We start from the raw sequence: 19,339 nt of genomic DNA, 5'->3' as shown, positions 1-19,339 counted from the left end.
CTCTCTGTATAAACGCCTGTTAGACTAAAGTCAGTCAAGTGAAGCTCTGACTAGTGGTAAACCTGGATGAAACTTCACCTCAAACATCCTGAAGAATCCATCTTTGGTTATTCTTGTATTGATATATACAGTGACAACAAGGTGATTAGGACTAAAACCACAAAACAGCTATCTTCTGGTCACTCAAGTCTTATATATATAAAATCAATTTTATATATAAAATCAGCCTCTTTTTTCTGAGATACTGTCCTGGTTCATGATGGCAACACCGACCACATCAAGGTAGCTAGGTTAATTGACGGATGATCTCATTTGTCTTCAGTGGTGTTATGATGTGATTCAATCTTTTAGTGAGTTATAGGCTTTTGTGGTGCGGGTGTTGATGAAATCCGCCTTCTTAAAGTCAGCCTTTGGAATGAAAGAAACAGAGTAATTCATTATCTTCAGTGGTGATTCTGCAAGGGAAGGGTGATTTCAGCTGCCTAAAAGTTAGGTATGGAGCCATGGTAGGGGTCTAGGCAGAGTCCTCTACAGTCAACAGACACAGATCAGGCATTTCCCAGGAGTGACTTGTTCAGTCTAAGATAGGTGAGACGAATCACTGGAACTGCTTAACTCCACTGGCTGTATGGGGAGGCTATTCTTCTAGCTCAGCTCTACAGACTGCTAACTCTTAGGTGACTAATGTCAATTGAGATTAACCCTATCTGAACAAAGAGTACAGGGCAATGCCAAAATGACTCAGGATTTTATCAGTCTCATTTGATCAAGTGATTTCTGTTGCTTAGTAGACTGACTTTTCAAAGATGTCTAGGCATCAGGTAGCCCGCAGTTTTCAGTGCTGTACCTGATATCTCTAGGGAACGTGATTTGCACAGGAACAGCAAGTAATCACCTTTTTTTGAAACTCAATCTGACAAAGGTGTCTTATAGGCATACCCAAAATACCAGTGACTTCAAAAAATTCATGACATCAGGGATATTGCTGCACAGTAAAGTCAAGAATGTAGCTGCAAAAAACCAGAGACAACAAAATCCAGAGACTATTAGAGTTTATACGGGAACAGCACTCTTATTCTTGAATACAGATTTCTGGTTCGTGGGGCAGTATACTGCTGAGTGTGATGCAAGACTGTTAAAGGATACCACACTAAGTTAATATTTTTGAGCAAATTTCAACAACAAACCTACAAGAAGAAACAAGTTGACTAAAAAATGCTAAAGGCTAGAGCTTGAAAAAGTGGAATAGTTTTAGTTTATAGGGAATTTTAGGTGACAGAAATTCTGAACAGCAAGAAAACAAGGAATGAAAGCGGTTTGAAATGCAGGATGAAGGTAGGTAATTTGAAGTCAAGCCAGCTGTGTGTTGAAAAAGCAGTCATAGAGGTTCAAAAGGAAAGAAACAAATTGGTTTGTTGGCTGATTCATGCTGGTCATTTTTTGTTTGATTTTGACTGTGGCATTAAATGTTTGCCAACACCTTTCCCAGGCCCTACCCTTTTCTCTGAATATAACTAACACCTGGGCTTGCAGACCATGCAAACAAGAAGAGGGAACTGGGGTTGTTTAGGTTGGAGAAGAGGAGGCTGAGGGAAGACCTTATCGCTCTTTACAACTACCTGAAAGGGGGTTGTGGTGAGGTGGGGGTCAGTCTCTGCTCCCAAGTAACAAGTGATAGGACAAGAGGAAATGGCCTCAAGTTGCGCCAGGGCAGGTTTAGATTGGATATTAGGAAAAATTTCTTTATGTAGAGAGTGGTCAAGCATTGGACCAGGCTGCCCAGGGAGGTGGTGGAGTCACCATCACTGGAGGCGTTCAAAAAACGTGTAGACATGGCACTTTGGGACATGGTTTAGTGGGCATGGTGGTGTTGGGCTGATGGTTGGACTTGATGATCTTAGGAGGTCTTTTCCAACCTTTATGATCCTGTGATTCTATGATTCTAACGAGAATAAAACTGCTCCGGTTTTAAAGCAGAAAGCTGCCTTGCTCTGCCGTTGCTTTTGCTGGCACCTTAGGCCCCCTGTGTCAGGTTGGTTCAGTCAGTGGTGGACGGACACCTACGGTGCATCACTTCTCACCATCTGAGACTTCTGGCAGGCAGCAGTGATGTTTTTCATAAACTTTGCCAGTGGATATAAAACCACAGAAGGAGAGAATATGAACGCAGACGAACAAAAATTACGGGCATGCATTACTTGTGCGGGATTACGTACAAGTAATAGAAACACCAAATTCAGAGACCACTTGAAATCCTATCATAGGTTTTTTCTTAACAGTGCAGAAATGCTACGGGCCCCAGAGGTAAAATGAGAGGGTTCTAAGTCTGAAAGGACAGATTACATTTCTTTGCTCTAACCCAGGTCTTACCTTTTTGTAAGCACTGTGGAGGTCGGTATGTGACCACAAGGAGTAGAGGAGGACTGAAGCAGCCCTACTAGCTTTGCTGAACGTATTACTGCAATTTTGTGAAAAGAATGATAAAACATGTTTAAATTCCCACTTCATAATCACAGTGCGTACGCAGACTTCAGGAAACGTAACCTGTCTCTCCTCCAAAATGCTGTTTTACTGCTCTTTAGGTATTATAGCACATTTCATGCTGTTCTTAGTGCTGAAATAAATGCAACAGACCTCCCTGCTTCACTCATTCTTCAAAATTAGAGAGAAATTAGAGAGAAATTAATTACTCTATAGCTTTCATTTTAGAACAACTATCATACTGTTCGTATTTAGTTGAGGAAAATACACCTTAACTTAATAAGCATTCGAAAGGATCTTTCCAGCAGGTAAAATCTCTGGTTGGTTAGGTAGGATTTAAACTATTCAGAGCCTCATGAAACCTCCTTTACTGAGATGAATTTCCTCTTTCATTTTGTAAAAAGAGAGGAAGGCAAACAGAATAATTATTCATGCTCACAAAGCATTGACTGTTCTCTTTTGAGTAAACATTAGTTGCACATGATTACATATTAAATAATGATTAAAGGCAATTCAACATCTATTATCTAAAATGCCCCTTTATAAATAATTTTTAAGTTCACTTCTATCCGCTCTACAAAATGTACCTCTGCACTTTTCTACTAAAGATTATCAGGGCTGTGTTACAAAGAACAGGAAATACAGAAAACTTTCGGGACAGATCTGATGATCAGCCACTGTATGTATTAGAATATAGATAATAATGTGCTGTCATCTTCTGAGGAAATATTTAAAATGCTGGAACATGGGAAATTTAGCTGTGGATGGAACAGTTGTTATAACAGATTTTTCTGTATTTCCCAATATGTGCAATTCTATTCACATCACAGTCACTTGTTTAAGCTATCCTGTTCCTTAAGATGCAGCGTTTCCCCCCGCCCTGGGTAGCAGAGGTTGCAGTTTCTTTTTTCCCCAGGGAAAGGAGGAGGGAAGGCTTCTTAACTATCACCTTACCTGTCATTCATGCTGATGGTAATAATCTTCGGTACGCCATCAGCACTCAGGAGAAGCCGCGCATTGTGAGAACTGCTCTGTGTCAAATTGTACAAGGTGTAGCAGACGGACGCTGCGGTTTCACAGACAATATCAGACACTGGGACAGACTCGGGAAGTATCGAGACCAAATCAGGCAAAACTTCTCTAGCTACAAGTTGGAAGAGAGACAAGGAATGCCATTACTAATAGGTGCGGATTTGTCTAGGGGTCCTACAAGACCTTACTCCTCCCCTTATCACCTATCAGGGTGCTGTGGGTTCCCAGACAGAGTCATGGTTTCAAGCCTGCACTACATCCCCACAATTTAGGTTAAGCTGTGTCCGCACTAAATCGGACAGTATATATTTTACCTCTTATACACAATACATTAACACCTAGTGCACTGTAGCGAGGTCCCTAGGCGTGTGCTAGCAGCAGGCTGCTGCTTCCTGAGGAACCCTGTGTGTCCCATCATGGGTAGAGTGATATACAGCAAACAGAGAAAGCGTGACTACAGCACAATTTTTGCTGCTGAACTTGTCAGTGGTCAGCTATAAGGGGATGCACACACTCAACCTTCTGAGCTGGTATGTAAGCTATCTATTTAAGAACAACGTCTCATTCTGAAGTCTGTCCCTGCTCAAGAAGCACCACATCACGTTGACCACACTGGATGTGACCCTAGCACCCAACCAAACAGCAAACAACGGATCTGCACATCAGCTGAGTCCTACTGTACAGAGATCTGTGCCGTGTGGACCAGACCTGACAGAGAAAATTACAGCAGTCGGCAAGAGCTCGTAACCAGCTGCTCCCACTGTAAGAAGTAGCACTGGGCAATAGTTTGGGGCATTTTGGAAAGGAAGGAGGCTTTTGCATTCAGTGTGAGGCCGTATTGGCCATTCTCCCCTCCCTACCCATGGACAGAGTGCTTTGCTCTCCGTGAGTTCTATTCATTCCTTCAGATGAGTGTATAACAAGGTTCAGGTATACTGAGATTAAATCACATGCAATGTAGAAAAAGACCTTTAAAACTGGATGAACCACCTGCTGTGCTAAGTATCAGTCAAAGCAATTATGTCAGACATGATTGATAGCCCATTTTTTATTCCATCGATAAATCAAGAAAAGCGATTTTTAGAAAGTATACATTTTGAAAATATCTGTTCAGAACAAATGTTATTTTTTCAAGTAAAATAGGAAATTTTCTGATATTTTTCAATCGTTTAACTTTTAGAGATGTTTTATATAAAATTAATCTCAATTTCATATCAAAGGTTCATTTTACCTGATAAATACAGACATTTTATCTAGGAAACAGTATGCCCTTCCAAATGTTTCCCTTTGGCCAAAATTATTTGGAGAATTTGACCTGAATTCACACATGTTTTTAGTCAACCAAAAGAGTGCTTTTTCATGGAGAAAATGTTCACCTGAAGTTCCCCTAGTTCTTCCTACCATGGGTAAGGCAAGAAAATGACTGCGAACGTGCAAGATGAAGCACCTTTCTCCAAAGCTTCTGTCTTTCCCGCATTCTTTCATAAATTATTTACCTGATGAAATCCCAATTCCTTCTTCTCAGGTTAATTCTTACTCTTTCGGGGGAGATTCTCCACATGTCAGATTTAACACCATACAGATTATCCCTTTGAAATCAGCCCAACAACATATTACAATATTTTCATCAATAGGGAATGTTCTCTAAGGATTAAACAGTGCCCAGGAGACTGTTCTGCAGAATTCTGGAGGTTAATCTGCCCCATGAACCAGCTGTATGCCTGTAATTTCCCCTTCCCCCTTTGAGGGGAACACAGAAAAGGACAACAAATTATGTGAATTTGTTTTATCCTATCAGAAGGAAAAAAAATCAAATGTATATTAAATTGAAATAAAAATACTCAGAATAGAAATGGCTTCTGATGTGAAAATAATTATAATATTTTAGGAATAAGGTTCTCCAAAAAGTTTGGACAATTTTCTCTATAACATCTTCTAGCTTCCATTCTAAAAAAAATTATGCAGGAAAACCGTACGAGCTGCAAGCTTCCGAAGCTTTGTGTGTAAAAGAAGAAAATTTTTTTGCCAGAAGGATTGGAGATGTTCTATGATTTCTCCCAAAGGATTACAAAGCTGTGGCAGCACAGAACTCAGCACTCACCTTCCTTTACCCTATTTTAAGCAGAAGAAAAACTCCCTCTCCAAATCTGTGTAGATTTTACTTCCATTATGTATTTTCTGAAAGTAACAACAATGGAAGTATCTGATGAGGAATACACAATTTAGAGAAAACTTGAGGTTAGAGTCTTTCTCAGGCAAAACTCTTTATTTCCAATCCTGTATAATGACTGCAGGTATCTGACCTAAAAACCCACTGTTTTTTCCACTTTTTTATTTAAAGAAGGAAAGCTTAATGCAAAGAAAACAGAGAAAGAAAGCCCATGAGACAATGTCTTTGCTCACCTATATCACCTTGCAGAGAGGTGTTGCGAGACAAGTTCCGGAGCAGTGAGACTGCTGTCTTCTTTACTGTTGGGTGGCTTACGTGCAGCATAGTTCGAATACTTGGAAGGCCATTTGCCTTCTGAACAACAGTCTGGGCCACCGCGAACGGCATCTGTTATAAGGCATGTGGCGATAGCGTGTCATTACCATGAATGTACAGCCTCATAAGCAACTGCAGCAGCTTCTCTACATCAATTTAAGCACATTCAGAATAGTTTCATCCAGATTTACATATGAGCTGCCACAGAAAAGGAAGGTGATATAAAAGAATTTTCGAGCCCTCTTTCTCCCAGGTGCTCTTCGGCTAAAACATGACAGAGGTCATTAGTTTCTTCACCATGAAAGTGATTTGTGATTGTGTCAGAGCCTTCCTCTCCCATGGGACTGATTATGTTCCACAAAACCACTTTTTTTTTGTCCTTTTAACATCTACTTATCCCTCATTGTGCAATGGATAGGCAAAATTCCATACATGGAGACGTACGGAGCGAGAAGAAGCAGTCCCCATATTTGCCAAGCAAGAAATAGCTGCACTGCCAGTTATGATTTTCTCTTCAATGTTCTTTGATTTCCTTGATCACGTCTGTGAAACAGTGACTTGTCAGTAGTTACTTGATCTCAGTGCTGTGGGTGTGCTGCAATCCAGCCCTAAACTCTGTGCATGCACACTAAGAACTAAACGACAAGAAAAAGGAAAAAAAGCAGACTTACTGGTCCAGTGCCAGCTGTGAGGTTCTGAAGAGCTCCCAGGGATGCTTCCTGGGTATAGTTTCTGGTACTCTTTGCTATTAAGGAGAGATATATCCTAATCAGTGTGGAATGCCAGAGTGATTCGACACCTCTGGGATTGCTCTTTTCCTCAGGTAGCGGAGTGTCCTGCTGCTTCTAAACACGTAAACAGATCAAGCCTTTAGAAACAGTGACCGTATATGGCTTAATGCATCGCAAGCTAAACTAGCCATTTTGTAACTTTCAATGACCAGATCATTTGCAGATTATCAAGCTGTGAACTCAAATGACAATGTGTAAAATTTAAATATTTAACTATACTGGCCACTCCATCCAAAAAGGAGACAGGTATGGTAGAAGCTGCTTCTCATCTCCCAGTGACTGACACGGGGCAGGGGCCAAGAAAAAAAAGAAATGGCCAGCTAGAGTTGTACTGTGGCTGGAATGGGAGAAGGCAGAATACACTCCAGCAAAACTAATAGATGGGGAAGGGTCATCAATGCTTTTCTTTCACTTTCCCCCTCCCCGATACATGTTTTCTCTCCAACAATTACCAGTTGCCAGAATATTTGTGATCTGGACCACATGACATCAAAAGAAGAGGTCCTGAGATAGCCCAGAAGCCAGCAAGTTATGGAAGTGGCAAGTCACCTTGTGCTGGTTTCACTGGTGAAACCATCAAAGTGCCCACTCATTGGTAGGGCACTTGCACGATTGCCACACATGGTAGAGATACCACCTAGGTACATCAGAGGGGATGAAGCTGAGTGGCAGCGTTCCTCAGCTAATGAAACAGTGAATGGCTATGTCATTGTCACCATCAGCAGCTGAACAAGATAACGGGCGTTAGGAAAGGCTATCAGATAAATTTGCATTTTGGGGGCATGTAAGTGTAACACTACCAGATATATCAATAACAGATTCTTAAGTAGATTACAGCCTTATTCTTCGAAGCTGCTAAAACTGAATAACAAAACAAGATGTAACTAAACATGGGCTTTACCTCTTTTACTTTTCTGCTCCGTGTTCCAAAACAGCCTGGTGTTTTAGCATTGCTAGAAATATTTCTTCTTTGCATATATATGCTCTGGGCATAGCTCTCGGGGAGCTCTATCTCTAGCTGGTAGGAAAGATTGTGAAGAATGCACACACAGTTCTCTGTGGCCTAAAATAACAAAAGAATAGAAATCTTGAAAGCTTTGGCATGCATTGAAAGAACATGTATAGACATGGGAAGAGCTTTCCTTTTGGATCTTCAACAACTAACTGCAGAGCTTTTAATGACTTACAGAAGAGATAGTCTTCATGCCAGTGATCCACAAGACAGCATTTACACTGATAAATTAAACATGCCCTGGGATGTTCCTGAGCACTGAGGCCAACTGGCACACAGAGCTTGCATTCAGAGCGGGGTCCATGCCTGTTGGAAATGGTCCTGAGACATTATAATTCCTGAATTGTGCTTGGGAATTGTTTGGGCGAGTGCTATTTGGCATAGACCAGAAGTGTGCCAAGGAATGTTTAAGAGCTTAAGAGTAAAGATGATCACGTACACACCTTGCCGTAGCATCAGCAAAAGGAAAGCTCTGTATCTTTCCTTAGGAGGAAGCACTTTTCTGAGGTAGAATGCTTTTTTAAATTAGATGTGCCTTTCTGGGCATGGCTAAGGTCAGGTCTACAATTTCTCAGTGATGAGTCTAGTGGCAAATAGCTTTATTACTAGTTCCTCCTCTTCTGAAAGTTAAAAAAGGAATGAGTGGTTTTAAGACAAAATGCAGCACGGAGCTATTGGCACAATATGTTGGATTCTCCCTGAAGCTAATGGCACTGAATACAGGGAGATGAAGAAGCTCAAGTAACTAATCCTAGAATAGAGCCGTAAATGTGCAGTAATTACCACCACACAGCACAAGTTATAACAGGCATGCTAGAAGTGCCTCATAGGCTGTGGCTAACCTTCTCATAAGTGACAGCTGGTCTTCTCACCCAAATTCACCCAGCTAAAAGGCAAACATCTAGTGTAAGAAATGTTCAGGGTGCATCTGCAGTCATCAGTGGGAGGAAGAGAATGAGAGGAACCGGCTTCTGGAGGTGTCCACGTCCTTGTAGTTATTGGCTTAGGCAGAATGTGTGAACTTATAAAAAACTTAGGAAAATCAGTCTCATTCTAAATGATGCAAGCTCCTTAATTACACTGCTACCCAAAGAGATTTAGGTTCTTCATTTCCTAAGGGGTATATAGCACTAAATATACAGGAAAGTAACCAGATTAGTTTTTAAGCTTCTAGCTAGCTAGCTTCCTGAGACAACTAAAAAAGGTATCTGAGTTTTTAGGTGTTTCAGTACCTCTGAAAGCTGTGACTCTATGTCACATTTAAGAAAAAAACCAAAAGTTTCTAGCTCTTTCTGGTGATTCTGAAAATGTTTTCCAAAAGCTAAGGTTTGTTATTCTTTTAGAATGCAGGATAAAAAAACACTTCAGGAAGCTTCTTACTGGACTTTCATCTTTGGTGACAGTTCTAAAAGCCCTGGAAATAAGTATAAGTTCGGTAGTTACATGACAACAGTTTCTGAACATTGGTTTCTAAGGAAAAAATATTCTCCTGGCAATTTCCCCTAGGAAAAGAACTTTCATCTCAAAGAATACCTTGTCATTAGGCTCGTGGTCTGCAATAGCTCCTTGAATATAATACACCAGAGAATCAATCAGGCCGTCACATTCTCTCATCTTTTTCCTTCCTTCTGGGCCGGCAGAGCTCATGTTTCTGTGCAGGAAGGAATACGTTGGTGAGAAGAGATTTAGTCAAAGATATTTCCTTGTGCTCCTCTGACAAACTTTTCCAGCTAAATCTTAAAGATACTGAAGTTAAGGTTGACTGCTTCCTTTCTTCAGAGCTGTAAGATAATCTGAGCCTCTGCTAAGCAAAACTTTCACTTCAGTGCACTCCCAGACAAAAACAAATACTCCGGAAAAACAAACTGTTGTGTTTGGATAGATAAGGTAAGACCTGACTCAAATCTTCATCTCAAAGTTGAATTAATCCTTTTTAAACAGCCAAACAAACTGGACTTCTTTTCCATTACTCCATTTGCAGTTATACTTTCAGTATTTGAGACAGTAGCTATGTCAAAATACCAGAGGAAAGATATCTGTAAAAATTTCCATGCACACAAATGTCCTTTAGCATTTACCGACACCAAACCAGTTCTTGACGCAAGGTAACCCACCAACAGACACATGTTCTGAGCTTTTAGCAATGTTTGTACGCTAATGCGTAAAGGTAACTGAAGTCAGTTACGGGGCCAAATTCAGGTGGCAGTTCATGCACCCATGGAAATGCCCCGAGGGATGCTAGCGGGCCGGAGGGATGCGGACGCGGCCGAGCCGGTAGGTCGGAGCAGCAGCCCAGCCCCACCACTGGGCGAGAGGCTGAGGGGATGAATCGCGACGTGGCTGCCACTGCCATCGCCGCCAGACCGGCGGTGCGAGAGTTATGAAATGTGCGGAGGCAAAGAAAGGGAAAAAATACACCATGCTCAGCTGATTCCCAGCTTCCCAGAGAAACTGCTGGCATCTAAGCAGGAAAAAGATGAAGCCACCAGAAGCTGCTCAGTCAGGGAGGGAAATGCCAGATGCCTTCTGCAGATGCCTTCTGCTGTTCTGCCACAGCGGCTTGGACACAGATCTGCATGCTTTCTGCTTCCTCCAGACCCAAAGGAAGCCACTGTTCGCCTGGCTTTCAAGTAACATTTTCTGTGCTTTGTGGTAACCCAAATATGACTTGAAAATGAATTATGAAAGTGATTTAAAAACTCCTGAAAAGCCACACACACGCTTGCTGCTTGAAGTTTGGCTCTAAATAAGCTACTGAGTTCCAGGGAAGTAACAACACTTACAATTTTGGGGTATAATTATTTTGACAACTGAACAAACTCTGAATTATGGAATGCTGGAATTATAAACCTAGGCCTCATTATTTTGGACTCCTGCAGCTCTGCTGGCCAAAAGGCTGCACGCAGTATCACATTCCAGCTTCTTTGTTTGGAATAACATTAAATATAACCCAATCTTAGCATCCATAACAAACAAAGAGGGGCAGGTTCCTTTAGATAGTTTCAGGGTGTTTATTTTGTATGCTTACTTTAGCCACTGGAAATTATAATGGTTTAAAATTTTATTAACAACAAAGCCAGTAAGGTACAGCTTTAAACTTTCCTGTGGCTTACGACTGTAAAATGAAGCTAACGTTTTATATACTGTGAATGCAGTTCTGTTCCCCACCCCCCCCGAGAAGTACATATTCAGATTAAATACTAATGCATTGTAATTATAGTTTTACTTTAGGTCATGCTGTTAACAATATCCCTATTTATGAATCAATATTTAGATCCCTATTACGAATCAATATCCTTATTTATGAATCAATATTCATATTCCTCAATTTGGCCTACTATAGACATCACTTTGGAATTTAATATTACCTATATATGTCACATCCGAGGCATGTCATCCTCTCATATGTTTATGGTTATACTGATAGAAATGTACATGCTACAGCCCTTCTAGCGCATAGCAAAAATAGTTTCTGAGGCACACAGACTAAAAATACTATTAAAAGATAAGTGTGGAATTTCCCTCATCAAAGGCACTTCGCTTGATACAGTATTTTGTTTCGTCCCAGTCCGTTATTCTCAAAATCCCTGAACTTTGGACAACTACGATCGTGCTGAACGGCTGTGCAAGGAGAGGCCATCAGCTGACCTTTGCTGTCTAGCTTGAATATGGTGGGGCACATAGCTTTATAGCTCAGGAGGCAGAGAAGAGCCTGAATCAGAGGCACCGTCCTGCTCCGCAAAGGAAAGGAATTGTTGAACTCTGTTTCATTAAGCAGCTGATGCTCAGCTGTTCACCCAGTCAGAGACATTGGTGTGTGTCTGTACACGTACGGCCACTGCATTCTCCACCTTTCCCTGTTTCCTTATCACCACAACGTGGACTGGGAAGGGAAGAGCTCCTGCTCTCCCACTTGCCCAATTACAGTTGTAACCACCTTACTCTGGTTAGGGTCAGAGGTGGTTGAGGCTGGTTTGGTTCTGAGCTGAATGCTCAGAAGAGCATTTCAGGCAAAACCTCTGCTGACAGTTTAACTTTGATAATTAAAGCTTGAGAAATTCCAGGAAATAAAAAATATTATTAGATTGGGAAAAAAATAAATGTTTCTGAGAAGTGTCACAGAAATGTAAATTACAAAAAAAAAAGAAAAGATTTTGAAACAATGGCAATATTTTGCTTAGAAAATTGCAAAACTGACTTCATCTTGGCTTAGCAAGATTTGAGGTTCTTGACAACTGGAATGTCTTCCTCTGAACGCAGGAGATGGAATCCCTTGTAGTGGAGCTCCTGGAGGCCTTGAAATACTCAGCACTTGGGCAATTGCCATGGTTGGGCTGGCCCAGTATTGTGGCTCGTGGCAACACCGATGGTGAGACTTCAGGGCTACCTAGAAATCTTCAAATCTGCCGTGCAAGTTTGTTTTACTGGCATTTTGTCAGAAGTACACTCAGGCAAATACTTCTGTGGAAAAAAGGATCCGCTGGAGTCAAGATCAAGAGTCTTCTCATATAGAAACTCTTCTGCTACACAGTTCCTGATGTCTCTACCCTGTGTTGGTATTGAAGGGTTGGGAGAACGCAGCATGGGGAGAATGCAGCCTCAGGGAGACTGCTGCTTGTAGGGATGGTCTCCTTTGAATGACTCAGAGCTTAACATCTTGGGATCATCTTAACTATTGAAAATCTCTGACTTTTGGTACGCTTAAATATGCTAATCCTGGTGACATGCCCAAACTATACCACATGCTACTGTGGATGCATCATATCTCTCTACGTGCCTCGTTTATCTCACCCCGTATTTGCTGCTTTTGTTTTCTCTTGCACACGTGCACGGTATAACTATATCTGTAACCAAAATAGCCGTTAGCCCACGTGCCTGTGATGTTTGTGGAGGATCAGCTCATTCCCTACTGGGAAATACTGTTTTGATCCAGAGATGTGAGGTAAATACAAGGAAATGTGACACAGTAAAATCGAGTGTGGTTTTTGGAAGAAACAGAAGGATAATGTATGTTCAGTTAGATTGCAAATGGCACTATATGAAAGGGATACTCCCTTTAAGCCAGCACTGAGTCACACACCGGCCGACTGTGTTGGAAAAGGTTTTGCACTACTGTGAATGATCCACACAACTGATAAGAAGAGGCCTTTTGCTCCTGAGACTCATTCTGCTAAAGCTGGTAATTTGAATTTAACCCAATTACGTGATAACCATTTGTGAAGTAGTTTGGGAAATTCTATTCCTTTCATGCTGTACACAGTTCAAAAATGCAACAGGGAGGGAAAGGTATCCAGGGATCTACTCAGTAACTACAGGCTCCAGGCTGCAAGATGCTTGCTGGAAATAACAAAATTCCTTTCAGGAATTGGGGGAGCAGATAAACTAAAGAGGAGGCAAGAGAAGATAAGAATGGATGGAAATAAACTTAAAGGAATGGCAATGTTATGCAAGAGGCCTTGATTCAAAGAGTTGTTATCATCAGTCATTTGTTTTACATTCTCTCTTAGAAGCTTCCATTATGAAAATGAGCTGACATTATGCTTTTCAACACACCCTGAGAGCTTTGGCTTCTCTTCTCTCCAGAGCAAATGGAAGTAGATGTTTATGCAACCTCCTGATCTGAAGTGCAATGTTACTACTTCCTCCAACTACAGCTTTCCACCATCCCTACGGGTCACTGTGTAATTCACAAAGAGCTTAAACGGGAGCTGGGACAGACAAAGGGTGAAAAATAATAATGAAAAACGAAGCATAACTTCTACTTTACTGGCTGAGGAACTAGGAACAGAGAGGTTAGCTGACTTTTGTGGAGATAGTTGCCTAGAAAGTTTTGAAGAATTAGGATGCACAGGGCCACGGGGATGCTCCAGTTACAGAGCAATTAAAAAGGAAGACTCTGTAATAAAACACAGCAGTTGCGATCACTAGCTCCAACGCTTAAATGAAATGTTTTGCTGGAGGAACAGTGACCACTAAACATAAGTTTTGTAAAGTTCAGCATTGCAGAACTTTTGGGAACAGGTATTTCAAGGTAAAAATGGAACAAGATCATTATCAGCTTTCAAGGTATAATACAGCCAGCCTTCTGCTAAGCCTTCCTTTTAATCAGAGGAAGAATCGCGCCAGAAATTCAGCTATATATATAAATAACATTCAAACCCATTTATTCTGCATGCTGTTGGCACCCTTTCAGACTCAGAGAAGGAGTATGGAGGAGGAGGCTAAGTATCTTGAAGATTTCTACCCATTTATATTGGAACTGGAGACAGAAGTATTATGCGTAGAACTTTCAGGCAAAGAAAAAGTGCCTTTACCTTTAAAATCCAACAAGACTGTCTGCAGAAGTCTGCAATACTCCTCTAGATAGTTTAATACACCAATTTCACTTGTTCAGTTTGTTGGCAGGCAACCAGCAAAGTCTTTTGATTTGGCTTATTTTGCCTGTTCAGGGCACAGTGCTTTTTATCATATTTCACGACTGAAAAATACCATTACTTATTCTAACTGCTAATGCAGAATTGTGTGGTGTACACAGCTTCTTTATATTAAGTTTTGTGACCCATGATTTCTGTAAAACTGTGTCAGAAGCAAAGCTTTAAGACAAATTACAGACCTAGAGAATGGGATTAAGAAATCCTTCTGATGTCAGACTTCCTTATCAGTGACTACATACACTGACACAGGCAGCCGAAATTCAGGACTCCACAATACTTGTTGCGGTAACTGGTTAGCAGAATGGGGAGTTTTCTAGTTGTTCACTCATTGCAGTGTTAATATCTGCAATATTATCTGCTAGATGTGGATTCACTTCTCCTGAAATTTTGTCAAAGGGGATAAAGAGAGCTTTAATTTACCAGCTGGTAACTGTGTGGCACAGTGCAGACACCCACGTCAGATGATAGTGTTAGATTTGGACTGTGGGTGTCCCTGTCAGTCAATAGGTGTGTGTAAAGTTTTGAAAATAAGTTTTGGCATTCTCCTATAACTAAGTATGGTACTATGCATAATGTATTGCACTTCAAAGTACTATTTTGACACTGCAATAGAAGCTGCAGGCTATAGACTTTATCAACATGCACAACAAACATGCCAGTATTACAAAAGGGGAGACTAATTACAGATTTATATTCTGGCAAATACATATACTCTTTAAACACCTTCATTAGTAACATCATTCCCTCAGTGCACAGTTTTTTGTTTTGTGGTGTGCTCTTCTTTTAGTTTTCAGCACTACTTTGTGCAGAGATTTTTTTTTAAACTAGGAAGGAATACTTCTAGTGACCTAATTTGGGAGGTGCGTTGATTTCCAATAAAGAGAAGCAAACTGATGCATTTTAAAAATTTCAGATATTTGTTCTGTACAAATACAGTAAGCCTCATTAAAAACTATTCTTGGCTAGAATGTATGTTGGCAATCCTGCATATCAACTTTAGCTGTGAATTTTCAAGCCCTTCTTGTTCTCCTCTCAGTTATAATTTTTAGTGTCCAAGCTCTTAAAAGTGAGAAGGACTAGAATATGGACATCATTTTTAAAATAGGTAATGTATCCTTGGACATCTTGATAAGGGCAGTTTGGGAGACTTTTCATTGAGGCTGCAGAGCTAACTGCAGCTCTGGAGCAGCCCCACTCATTGACTTACTGTACAGAGTAAGGTGTGTTCAGAATCTACTTTTATTTAATTTACAACAACTCAGGTAGCGTTACTCCTTATTGGTCTCATATCAAGTCATGTCAAGTGGCTGCAACTAGCTCAGAAATAAGAGTAATACCGCGCTAAAACGGAGGGTGATCCTGCGCGCCCATCGGCTGGTGCACAGGGAAGAGAGGGTTCCAGAGTCCAACCACAGGAGAGGAGCAGGTCATGCCACCGCAGAGCGGCACCGCTAACAGCCAGACTGGTTTCTGTACCAATGCAGCCTGGGCTAATTAACGTGAAAAGAGACAACCTGCTTCGTTCCATAGACAACACCACTAGCGTTAGCTAGAGAAGTTTTATTACGGGTAGTTAATGTTTCTCTGTATTTGCTTTTGAGCCATCAGAGTAAATAAAAGTTAATTATTACTTAGAGATTAAGTTAATTAGCAGTTAGTAGGCTGACAGGAGTTCCTGCAGAAAAAGCTGCTTTATTGTTGAATATTTTGTATAGCTAACAATTCATTTATCCTCTGAAACCACCCATGAGTCAGATACAGAGCCATTTACACAGTAAAAATTCATGTAGTACAGATACAACTACTCTACTATAGGAGATGTTAGCAAAACAGATGTGTGGAAAGCAAAACTGGGTGGCTTCCCAGTCTTTAAATTTCAAACTTAATTCCTTGTACTTTATTAAGAAGAGTTTAAAACTCAGGCCATGCTGTTGCACTCATACATTACGCTTTAAATATTTCATACATTTTTGAATGTGTAAACAAAAGACATGTATCTCCAATACTCGCATTTGTGTTTTTTTAACATGCAATGACTTTGAACTCACAAGCACAAAGGGCCACAATTTTATGGACTGTTATTTTTAAAGGTGTTTTTACTAAAAGATGCGGTTTTTATACCTTAGTCATTTAGGGGTGTGTTTAGCCTTTGGTATTTCTCTGTAGTAGTTGCTACTGTGTTCATGAGTATTAGCTGACTGTAGTAGTAGGTACACAACTTAAATTTATTCATTCACCCCATGGCTGCATGGTCTCAATTTATTTGAACTTGTGCAAAAAGTTGGACAGGGCTTACTTCCAACGTTTAAAAGATGGTTTTTTTTTCCCAATTTAGGTTAAGTAATTTTCTAACCAGTGTAGCTATAGTTTATGATATATCAAAGCAAGCATCTTTGGCAGCAGCTGAAAACTGAACACTTCTGTGTGCTTTTATGTACCGTGTCCCCTTTACAAATTGTCTATTTAGAAGAGAAGTGATTGTGACTTGAATTTAACTCTATATATTTAACCAAAGGGTCCTTGGAAATGGTACCGAATATAACTATTAGTTGTGGTTTGTATGCTGAGTAAAAGAAAAGAGTGACTTAGTCACCGTTGAGCATGTTGTGCTTACCACCCAAAGGACTGCTCCCATGCCTGGTAAAGCTGGTAGGACTCAGCACGCATTACAGCAGGTGAGCAGAACTTACCCAACACAAATGGCAGAAAACACTGTGGTCCCATTAAAAGCTAATGCTGCCGTAGGTGAAAATGACTTTCCAGCCTCTGGAAAGAAAATTCAAGGTACAAGAGCACTTCGGTTGTCCCACTGATGGACCTACGACACCAGAACTAATCCTTCACATATGTTAGTCTTTTGGTAGCGCAAATGGAACTTACAGGGCTATAGAACAGTGAAAAAGTAAAAATAAAAAAAAACAGCAAAGGGAGGAAATTGTGAGAGAAAGCTGCCAACTTTGTGGTTCTTATAGGAAATGCCAACGCTCCTGGGTGTCTGAACCAGAGACTGTGCTCAAAAGAACTGCTCACAACGAGTCATCCACTGCAAACAGCATCACTGCTGCTTGAACAAAACATACATGACAGCAAATTTCTGTTGAGGCCACCCTGAAACAGTAATATGTGAATATAGTGAATTTTATTTGCTCTTCATAGAAGGCTAGTTTCTTGTTTACATACAATCAAATTCTCTAAATGGAGGCACCCTTTTTAATTTATGTTTTTATGTATGTTTTATAATGTACATAATATATGAGTACAGTAGTACATGTATGTAATTTATAAATAGATAAATATAAATATACTGAGGGAGTGTTCTCAAAAGGTTTTACTCGTAGAGGTGTATGATCAAAAAGGTTTGGAGACCACTGCACTAGAGTCTTAAAATAACTTTAAAAAGCTCACACAGGTTTCAAGTTCCTTTTAAGTTAGTCAGCTCTTCTCCAGTGCTAATTGTAATACCATTCCTACAACTGTTTAAAAAAGCTTTGTTATTACTACTATCACCATCAGCCAGGGGCTAATTTTATACATTATACCAACATCTGTTATTCAATGAAGTATCTGTTTGACTTCAATGCAATTATGCACTGCAACCAGGCCTCTGATTACTATCTTCCATATTTAGTCCATGGAGTACCCATCAAATTAATATATAGGAGCCTTAAAAAGAAAGTTGTTTTCATTGTATTAAGCAGTAATTCTTTTTGTCTGATATGCATGAAGCCGTATTTCAAAATATGATCTGTATGCAAACTTTTCTCATGGAGCCATCAAAGTTCAAAGCAAGCAAGAAAGAGAGAGTGCAGCCTGTTTTATCATCACTGTTGTTTTGGGTACTTGTAGACTAAGTGCTCACCTCAAGCATCCTGTGGCATTATAGAAGATATCAGGGTCAGATAAAACACTTGACTTTGGGTAATCTCGATCTGGCCAACCAGAGTAAGGGATGAGAACAGCTTCGGTCAGTGTCTGCAGGGCTTCTCTAATCAACAGGTTCTTCAGCTGGTCATTGGAGGACAAATTCCACAACAAACCTGCAATATCCAAAATAATATCAGAGCAGCAAAAAGACTCCCCCCACAGTCTGAAAGACCTAATCTCAAACTCCTTGAAGTTAATGAGTGAAGGAGCCTGCCTGGCATTTGATACCCTGAAGAGGAGCAGAAGAGGGTGATAACAGTTCACCAGCCCTGATCTGAGGAGATAGAAATGGGGCAAAAAAAGGGGCATAATTAGGCACATAAATAAAGTCAGATCTCCATATATTCAAATGCCTGACTGAGAAACGCAGTTTTCCATGGCTCTGAATCCGCAGCAACCATCTTCTCCATTACCAAAGTAACACAAGCTAAATAGAGCTAACACCACTGATGCCAGTGATCGTTCCTCACACTTCCAGGGAGGAATTCATCCCTTCTGGATGCCTGGCAGGACTAGCTGCACTTCCTACTATTAAGTAAAGACTAATGAGCTGGAGAATACACTCACATGCAAAGGGGGTAGATGAGATGTACAGAGAGTGAGTTTACAGGTCTTTGGAAATCTGCTGGAAGGCAGGAGATGCCCATTACCAAGTTTCTCTAACACTGGATAACAAAATTCTTCATAGGAGGGAAAACTGTTAAACGCTGGTTGGCTGTTACTCTCCAGACATCTGTCACTAAACAAATCATTAAGTAACGCTATACACATTGTCTACTCACTATCTCCAAACATCGAAACAAATCTCAAATATAGTCTTGTTAAATTGGTTAGCTTTGCTTATGTTCTATTCCAACAGGTGACAATTTTTTTTAAAGTACTCTTCCCCTGGAAAAAGACAAGTATTTCTACTTTTCATTACAAAGGCATTCATTGTTTCCCCAGCTTGCTGCTCTAAGTTTCACAGACCTCCTCCTCCAAACACTGGCAGAGTATTAGTGAATGTTCCTTTCATCAGTTCACAACAAAAAAATGTTTCTTTTGTATCTCCTTACACTTTGAATTTAATTACAGCTATTGTGAACAATAGTAAAACCAAAACAAAAGCCAGCCAGAAGCAGCCCATTCCTTCTGCTGGGATCAGCTCTTCAGCCTCTGAGTTAGGGGATAAAAGGGAGAA

General features: G+C 40.5%; 1 protein-coding gene across 1 annotated transcript in view; it reads right to left on the bottom strand.

The window, feature by feature from the left end:
* Positions 1-339: 339 nt before the first annotated feature.
* The window catches only part of PKP2 (plakophilin 2), a gene marked incomplete at its 3' end in the record, with an annotated part of 44,557 nt that continues 25,557 nt past the window's right edge, over positions 340-19,339 (bottom strand). The window contains exons 6-13 of the mRNA XM_082003308.1: positions 18,095-18,272; positions 9,335-9,452; positions 7,691-7,852; positions 6,670-6,843; positions 5,917-6,070; positions 3,436-3,625; positions 2,371-2,458; positions 340-408 (exon numbers count right to left, since the gene is read on the bottom strand). Coding sequence (XP_081859434.1) covers positions 340-408; positions 2,371-2,458; positions 3,436-3,625; positions 5,917-6,070; positions 6,670-6,843; positions 7,691-7,852; positions 9,335-9,452; positions 18,095-18,272 — 1,133 coding nt within the window. The remainder of the gene's footprint in view (positions 409-2,370; positions 2,459-3,435; positions 3,626-5,916; positions 6,071-6,669; positions 6,844-7,690; positions 7,853-9,334; positions 9,453-18,094; positions 18,273-19,339) is intronic.

This window comes from Phaethon aethereus (assembly GCF_964289735.1).
Source record: "Phaethon aethereus genome assembly, chromosome: 1".
NCBI lineage: Eukaryota > Metazoa > Chordata > Aves > Phaethontiformes > Phaethontidae > Phaethon > Phaethon aethereus.
The sequence above is the reverse complement of the archived record's forward strand: the minus strand, read 5'-3'. Positions and strand labels throughout refer to the sequence as shown.